The sequence below is a fragment of the Coregonus lavaretus genome (assembly GCF_964263955.1).
Source record: "Coregonus lavaretus genome assembly, chromosome: 14".
Lineage (NCBI taxonomy): Eukaryota > Metazoa > Chordata > Actinopteri > Salmoniformes > Salmonidae > Coregonus > Coregonus lavaretus.
The window spans coordinates 26,301,285-26,310,724 of record NC_140001.1 but is presented as its reverse complement, the minus strand read 5'-3'; the positions used below and the strand labels follow the sequence as shown (position 1 = coordinate 26,310,724).

At 41.3% G+C, this 9,440-nt stretch overlaps 1 protein-coding gene across 1 annotated transcript in view; it reads left to right on the top strand.

Moving 5' to 3' along the window:
* The first annotated feature begins 2,585 nt into the window (after positions 1 to 2,585).
* The window catches only part of LOC311141546 (glycerol-3-phosphate acyltransferase 4-like), a 64,710-nt gene continuing 57,855 nt past the window's right edge, over positions 2,586 to 9,440 (top strand). Inside the window, exons 1-2 of the mRNA XM_084176906.1 lie at positions 2,586 to 2,751; positions 7,595 to 8,269. Coding sequence (XP_084033032.1) covers positions 8,096 to 8,269 — 174 coding nt within the window. The 5' untranslated portion in view covers positions 2,586 to 2,751; positions 7,595 to 8,095. The remainder of the gene's footprint in view (positions 2,752 to 7,594; positions 8,270 to 9,440) is intronic.

Below are 9,440 nucleotides of genomic sequence, written 5' to 3'. Positions count from 1 at the left end.
CAAATATTTCTAAAAACCTGTGTTTTCTTTGTCATGATGGGGTATTGTGTGTAGATTGATGAGAGAAAAAAACAATTTAATCAATTTTAAAACAAGGCTGTTATGTAACAAAATGTGGAAAAAGTAAAGGGGTCTGAATACTTTCCGAATGCACTGTAGGCTGGTCATCTAGGTTTGTACCTGTAGACTTTCCATCACCATGGAGAAAAACAATGCACAATACAGTAATTGAGTACATTGAGACATCAAGTGCTTTGTGAGGATGTGGCTCAGTTGGTAGAGCATGGCGCTTTCAATGCTAGGGTTGTGGGATTCGATTCCCATGGGGGACAAGTACGAAAATGTATGCACTCACTACTGTAAATTGCTATGGATAAGAGCGACTACTAAAATGAAAAAGGAATGAATAGACCATTTCAGTTTTCACATAGAAATAAGTTGCATTTGCAAAGTATTTCAAGAAACTGGAAAACATATCAAGCAAGTATTTTTATATTCCACAAGTCAGATTAACTGTTTTGTACAGATAATTATCAGACTCAAATTACAAATGCTGGTAAACACTCAAATACATGTAGTTTACATTTTTTCAGAAAAGTAGGGCACTGGGCCTTAACTAGTCCTGTATTAGCAGACCAATATAGACATCGTCAGCATTACAAAAAAATCCCCCATGGCAAAAAAAAGTCACAGCACTCCCACCCCAAACTACTTCCGGTGGCTATGTGGTCACCTCTTTTGTCTTCCATAAACAAGCGCTGTAACCAGGGGCGGTGTGTTCATTAGGGCGATATGGGCGACGCACTGCCAAACGGGAAAAGGAAGGGATTTTTTTTCTAATCAATTATATCACGGCAACAGTAGTTATCAGTGTTCTAATCTAGACGTCTGATCTGCCACTAAATGTCCAATCAGGCTAAAGTCGTGCTTCAAATGGCCCCGCCCCTTTTGGGGCGATTTCAGTCAGGTTGAAAATCGCCCCAGAAGTCTCTCATAGACTCTCATGTAAAATCTTTTTTTTTCAAATATCAGAGCTTTCAATACAATCTCTATCGGTTCCGGGAGGGCTTGCACTTACGCGCTTTCGTCATACGTAACATAACCATGAACGTAACTAAGAAAAGAGCGGGTAGCAGCGTCAATCAATTCACGTACTACTGTCAAGATGGCTAGCGTTCAGTGCAACTCGATTGTCTCTTTGAAAGAAGTTCCTTTTTGTCGGCGAACAAATCAAGATAAATTGGCAACGAAACAATTAGGACCTCCCAGACCAAATGTAATAATTCAACAGGTTTCTACTAAAGGGGGAAAGTCCTACACCCGAGGATTTTCCAAAAATTGGTACGAACGAAAAACCTGGCTAGCAGGCTGCGATGTAGCTAATGCAGTCTTCTGCTACCCCTGCTTACTCTTTCACCCTGAAGGCGGCACGGCAGACAGCACCGCTTGGACAGCGACTGGTGTAACGGACATGCACCATCTTTCAGAAAAGATTAAGAAACATGAGCTGTCAAAGACCCACATGGATAGCTGTTTGAGATTGTCTGCTTTGGGGAGAGTGAACATTGCCACTCAACTGGATGAGGGATACAGGCTAGCTGTCCACTGGCCACAACGATGAGGTTAGCAAGAACCGCCACATCCTCAGCCGGCTAATCCAGTGTGTGAAGTTTTGCGGAGTGTTTGAGTTAGCTTTGCGAGGCAAAGATGAAACTGAGGGCTCCACCAACCCTGGTATTTTTCTTGGACTTGTCAACTTTGTGGCACAATTAGATGAGGTGTTTTATGGAAATGCATATTGTTTATGCAGTGTTGAGGAATGTGAAAGAACACCCTTGATTATTTTTACTGTGATAACTTATTTTGCTTTTGTAAGCCAACACTTTTGAGATCAGTCAATAAATGCTTCTGGTATTGACTTATATGCTGCCCCTGTCTTCATGTTGTTGCTGGACATATCTTTTTTTAAATGTGTGTAGGTCACCTAAATCATCAGAAAAATTGCCCCCCCCCGAGAATTTTTTCAGGAGCCGCCACTGGCTGTAACATATGGCCACGTGGGAACACTAAACCTATCAAGGTGTATATCAATTTAACCTTTTGTTTTTTAGAAAATGATTTCTCTCTGATATAGAAGATAAGGTCCTTATGCTTCCAAAACCGTACCGCAAGCGACGCGTGTTAATGTTCAGATTGAGAATTGAGGCTCTTAACAAAACTCCCCCATACAGAAGACGCCTTCGTCCAATGACTCTTATGTGTAGTGTAATGTATTGGAACTGAGAGTCATGATCAAGGTCTAGGTCACTTGTTATGCTTGAAACATTTTCAGTGTGATCCATATATTTTCAACTGTACAACTGTCATGATGTGAGATTAGGAATTATATTGAGTCTAGAGTGGATTGCATTAACTAACTAAAACAGATGTGTGATTGCCCTCAATATTGGACCTACTGTTATGAATTGCAGATGTGTCTTTTGTGTTCAGCACTCAGCCATGCTTCAGTGTTTCCACGTCCCACCACCAGATGTCAGTTTAGAGACGAGGAGGGATGATGTTTTTGTTCTTCCTGATAAACACGAGACCCCAAAACCGACGAGATTATCGCAGGAACATCTGATGCGTAGCATCATCGTTCATCCAGAAATACTTGAATCTGTCCGATAACCACCGGGTGGAGACAACAATGTGAGAGGCCCGACACAAAGACGGCTAACGTCGTTGCTGATCGGACAACCTTGGGTACCAGTGAGTACATTCATGTAACTAAACACGGTTCAGGAAATTGTTCGTATCATGTCTCAACGTCGTCTTCCAGGATAGAAAGCTAACGTTAGCAAGCTAGCACTCAAAACCCGACAGTTTAATACTAGCCTAGCGCCAGTTAGCTTGCCAGCTAGAAGTGTGATGTGATATGGGGATGGATGCATGTACACATTTGAGCTAGCAACCCTGTCAATTCTTCCTGCCTAGTCTGCTACTACGTTAGATAATGACATTATTTTTTGTCAAATGTACCTGCATCATTTTATCGATTATCATACGGTACAATAGCAAGCCCCCTCTATTTCTACACCCAAAATAATGCAATTATACTGTAAACAGCCAGCTAGCCTAGCTAGCTAGCTTCCCTCGTTATAACACCAACAGCTGGTTAGCTGTATGTTAGTCTGATTAATCTGGCTGTAATACAAAATTAATTGGTATATAACTACAGCCTGAAACTAATGCCTGTAAAATCGTGTAAATATTCCTAATAGCCAGAATGTTGAATAAAATTACATTTAAACTTTCTCTACCGGTTGTCTGTGCGGTTTGTCCGAAATTTCAAACAATATCCATAGGAAAGTAAATTCTTTAGAGAACCTATAGGTATATGGTTCGGTTAGGCACTGAGTTAAAATTAGTTTTATATTGGATACTCGGTATTCTCCTCCACAGCTATTGAACCAAGCATGCCATGACAATTAACATTTTACATTCGGAATCGGGAGGATGGAGAAGAATCAACACATTTTTTTATGTCAAATTGTTTTAATCTGATTTCAATCTTTAAAGGTGCGCTATGCAGAAATCGCTCCGCCATTACCTGCTTAAATTCTAATAGTTTACCTAATTTCAGTTTGTGACAAAACAAGCAAGTATAGTGTAGATAATCATTGTACCATCTAAACTGCTGTGAAATACATTTTCCATAACCAAATAGATTGTATTTTCAGCTGTTTGAATCTGGTGTACAAAACTTAAAGTAAAAGACTCAAAAACAAAACTTAAGAATAGGAAGCATAGAACAGCGCACATAGAACAGATCTACCGCTTCTTAGGCTTGCTTTCAATGAGAATGACATATCTATAACACATTTCTATGTGAATTTGGTCATATTGCCCAAAAAGTTACATATTGCAGCTTTTTTTTTACTACAAAAAAAAGTGTAGATAGTTCTCCATCCTCCCCTGATTTAAAGTATACTATTTTCATTGTCATGGAATGCTTGGTTCAATAGCTATTGAGGAGAGAACCAAATATACAATATAAAACACATTTTACCTAGGTGCAGAACCAAACCATATAGATAGATAGATAGAGTGCCTTAAAGTATTCACATGTAGTTACTACGTTTAGCATTTGTAGGGCAGTACACACGATACCCCATAATGTGTTGGAATTATGTTTTAGAAATGTGTACAAATTAAGCTGCAAATGTCTTGAGTCGATAAGTATTCAACCCCTTTGTTTATGGCAAGCCTAAATATGTTCAGGAGTACAAATCTGCTTAACAAGTCATATATAATACACTATATATACAAAAGTATGTGGACACCCCTTCAAATTAGTGGATTCGGCTATTTCAGCCACACCTGTTGCTGACATGTGTATAAAATCGAGCACACAGCCATGCAATCTCCATAGGAAACATTGGCAGTAGAATGGCATTTACTGAAGAGCTAAGTGACTTTCAACGTGGCACCGTCATAGGATGCCACCTTTCCAACAAGTCAGTTAGTCAAATTTCTGCCCTGCTAGAGCTGCCGCGGTCAACTGCAAGTGCTGTTATTGTGAAGTGGAAACTTGTAGGAGCAACAACGGCTCATCCGTAAAGTGGTAGGCCACACAAGCTCACAGAACAGGACCGCAGAGTGTTGAAGCGCAACGCGTAAAAATAGTCTGTCCTCGGTTGCAACACTCACTACTGAGTTCCAAACTGCCTTTGGAAGCAACATCAGAGCAAGAACTGTTCGTCGGGAGCGTCATAAAATGGGTTTCCATGGCCGAGCAGCCGCACACAAGCCTAAGATCACCATGTGCAATACCAAGCGTCGGCTGGAGTGGTGTAAAGCTTGCTGCCATTGGACTCTGGAGCAGTGGAAACGCGTTCTCTGGAGTGATGAATCACGCTTCACCATCTGGCAGTCCGAAGGACAAATCTGGGTTTGGCGGATGCCAGGAGAACGCTACCTGCCCCAATGCATAGTGCCAACTGTAAAGTTTGGTGGAGGAGGAATAATGGTCTGCGGCTGTTTTTCGTGGTTCGGTCTAGGCCCCTTAGTTCCAGTGAAGGGAAATCTTAACGCGACAGCAGGGTTGCCCAACCATGTTCCTGGAGAGCTACCCTCCTGTAGGTTTTCGCTCCAACTCCAGGTGTTACTGACCTGATTCATCTTATCAACTTTCTAATTATTAGAATCAGGTGTGCTAGATTAGCGTTGGAGCAAAAACCTACAGGACGGTAGCTCTCCAGGAACAGGGTTGGGCAGTCCTGCGCTATAGCATACAATGACATTCTAGACAATTCTGTGCTTCCAACTTTGTGGCAACAGTTTGGGGAAGGCCCTTTCCTGTTACAGCATGACAATGCACCTTGCGCAACGCAAGGTCCATACTTTGTCGAGATCGGTGTGGAAGAACTTGACTGGCCTGCACAGAGCCCTGACCTCAACCCCATCGAACACCTTTGGGATAAATTGGAACGCCGACTGCGAGCCAGGACTAATTGCCCAACATCAGTGCCCGACCTCACTAATGCTCTTCTGGCTGAATGGAAGCAAGTCCCCGCAGCAATGTTGGAACATCTAGTGGAAATCCTTCCCAGAAGAGTGGAGGCTGTTATAGCAGCAAAGGGGGAACCAACTCCATATTAATGACCACGATTTTGGAATGAGATGTTCAATGAGCAGGTCATGTAGGGTATGTTGCATGGACTCACTCTGTGTGCAATAATAGTGTTTAACATGATTTTTGAATGACTACCATATCTCTGTACCCCACACATACAATTATCTGTAAGGTCCCTCAGTCGAGCAGTGAATTTCAAACACAGATTCTACCACAAAGATCAGGGAGGTTTTCCAATGCCTCACAAATAAGGGTACCTATTGGTAGATGGGTCCCCCCAAAAAAGTACACATTGAGTATCCCTTTGAGCATAAAGTTATTAATTACACTGTGGATGGTGTATCAATACACCCAGTCACTACAAATATTCAGGGGGCGTTCCTAACAGTTGCCGGAGAGGAAGGAAACCGCTCAGGGATTTCACTGAGGTCAATGGTGACTCAGTTACAGAGTTTAATGGCTATGATTGGAGAAAACAACTGAGGATGGTTACTCCGCAATACTGACCTAAATGACAGAGTGAAAAGAAAGAAGCCTGTACAGCAGGTGTTCCCAAACGTTTTTGGCCCACGATCCCATTTGGATATCTGAAAATTCTCGTGACCCCAAACATGCGGGAAAAATTATGTAGCCTAATTATCAGCCAATGTTAACTTTTTTATTTGGGGCTATGGCAGTCAATTGAAAAACATTGTAACCGTATTTCTGATTGGTCTTCTCAACTCACCATCACATGCTTTTAATGTGGGGCTATGACAGTCAATTGCAAATTAGTCAGACATAATGTATCTTATCTCATCACCACTAATGAGATGGGTGTGCTTGATGCATGTCGTGTCTGAGATTCTCAAAGTCAGGGTGTGGTCGACAGTTTGCACCTCATCTCTGCTGTCACATCCAACCTAGATCGATATTTGGTTTTAATGCAGACGAGAGCACTGAATCTAGCTTTAAAAAAATAAATGTTTTAGTCATTTAGCAGACGCTCTTATCCAGAACGACTTACAGGAGCAATTAGGGTTAAGTTCCTTGCTCAAGCTTCACACAGATATGAGCTGGCGAAGGGTACCAAGCGTTTTATGGTGCTTTCAAGACAACTGGGAACTTGAAAAATACAAGGTCAAATCATGACGTCAGTGATCTTTAGGTTGTAAAGTCAGATCTCTAGAATGAGGCCCGAGTTCCCGAGTTGGAATTCCGAGTTGGATGACTGTTAAAAAATAATCCATTACTTATGTAAATAAGGTATTTCTGTTTTTATTTGTAATAAATTTGCAAACATTTCTAAACCTGTTTTCGCTTTGTCATTATGGGGTATTGTGTGTAGATTGATGAGGAAAATAAATAATGTAATCAATTTTATAATAAGGCTGTAACGTAACAATGTGGAAAAAGTCAAGGGGTCTGAATACTTTCTGAATGCACTGTATTAAGAAGCAAAGTGAAAACAGCGTCATTGTCATCAACATTGTTGCTTGTGCTGCATTGACCATGCAGACTGAATGCAAGTGTCTCATGGTCAAGCAACAACAAATGCGCTCCTTGAGTGACAGAGGAGGGGCTAGGTCTATGTGGAAAGCGGAGTAAACTATAAAAATGGACGTTACACGCGGCGTATCACATTTAACAAACCAAACATTCAAATTCCGTTATAGAAGGTAAAGTAAAAACCCAAACCGGTCTGTGCATCAAAACCGGTATATCGTAAAGGCCAGGGGTATTCAAAAACATTCTAACCGTATTTCTGATTAGTCTTCTCAACTCACCACGAGGTCCAGAGTTGTCTGTTCTATCTGTCCCTGATTAGAGGGGAACAATGAAATAATGTAGTGAAACTGGCTTTGAGGTGCAGATTTGAGTTGAAGGCCTAATACCTTTGGGACACCTGGGAGTTTTCAATGGTTGTAACCAGAGTCCTTTGCCTTTGTTAACAAACAGAGTAGTCTAACCTTCCATTTTTGTTTACATTTCTTTCAGGTACATGTGATGCTCAACTGAAGAGACTGGCTACTTTTGGATCCTTTCAACACAATATTCTCAATCCCTTTCTGGGTCCAAAAACTTGTGTTCTATTGTTGACACATTTTAAACAAATTGATTATTTTTTTGAGTAGTGCAGGATGGAATTATTATTTTGTGTTGAGTTCTTCTCATTTTTTCATAGTCGACCAATGCCCCACTAAGTTTGAATGATAGGAAGCTAAAGAAAATAAATTGACTGGAAGGCCCAGTTGCTAAAGCATATTTATAAAGCTGGGAGAGGCAGCAGCAAGATGCTGTCCTCTACAGACATGGATTCACTGGCCAGTGTGAGAAGGAGTCTGGTCCCTCAGATGTCTTAATGAAGGCCCTGTTCTGACTGAGAACTGAGACCAAGGTCCTATAAGGCTAACAAGTGAGGCACTGTCCTCTCCTGCTGTTGGCTAGCCTTTATATTCTGTGTAGTAGGATCTCCACATTGCCCCCTAAAGCCTCAAGATGGGCCTGTTCTTAGACTTCAACCCCTTTGATAACCTGTTGTGCATTCTCCTGGGCATCTCCTTCACGGTGTGGTTCACCCTACTGCTCGTCTTCATCATCGTGCCTGCCATCTTTGGTGTGTCCTTTGGCATTCGACAGCTCTACATGAAAACACTACTGAAGATCTTTGAGGTGAGTGGGAACCACTTGACTGTTTGCAGGGGTTCCTTGATGTTATCAGTTTGTGGTCAGAGAGGACATCACATCTGACATTTGCACATGTGTGATTCATATGAATGATCAATAATGGATGCTAGGCATATACATTTCACATAACATTTATGACTGAAGTAGACTTGAGTGGAGTGCATGGATTATGCTCACGCTGCAGTTATGTGGCTGTTTCTTGTGTGAACGTGCACTTGACCCAAACTGGGGCTTAGCAATGGGAATGCAGTTTTGTATAGGTCATGCGCTCCCTCCCCACCTCCAATCCCTCACCTCCTACATCAAAGCTCTATTGTGTGAGTTGAGTTCAGGTCCGCATTTTCACTGTGCTTCATTTCCTTCCAATGAAGTCTTGACAAACCCTTTTGTGGTCACAGGGAGGCTGAGGCAGAACATGTGATGTACAACGGATATAATGAGTGTGTAATAGCACACGAGCATAAAGTTAGCAGTTTCACTCTAATCAATGACTCAACAATGTAATGCTTGTCAATATAATGAGCTACTACCAAAAGAGTAAGGTTTGGGTAAATCCATTGGAGTTCCATCACTTTTTGACAGCACCCCTTTTGATTTATACGAAAACTACCATACATATTTTCCCATTGTATAAGTGCTCAGAAAGTGACTTTTTGGACCTGAATGCCAAAACATTTGAGAGATAAAGGTGTTCAATGTTGACCTATTTTGCATACCCCACCATACCATGAGACATGTCTTCATCACTGGAAAATATAAACGGTTGAGATTTATCAAATTTTAAAGCAAACAGGGTTGTCAAACTATTTTATAATTTCTTGAAAAAAAGGGTTAAATAAAAATGGTAATGTTTTTACCTTAAATGTAATTTTCTAAAAAAGCGTAAACTCATATTCATATTCACATATGTTGTAGCTTAGACCCTATTTTATATAATCTGTTTTTGTGTTGTGCTCACCATTTGGCAGACTAAATAGCCTTGGTTTCTGAAATGACTGCCTCGCCTGGTTCACCAACTACTTCTCAGATAGAGTTCAATGTGTCATATCGGAGGGCCTGTTGTCTGGACCTCTTGCAGTCTCTATGGGGGTGCCACAGGGTTCAATTCTCAGGCCGACTCTATTCTCTGTGTATATCAATGATGTCGTTCTTGCTG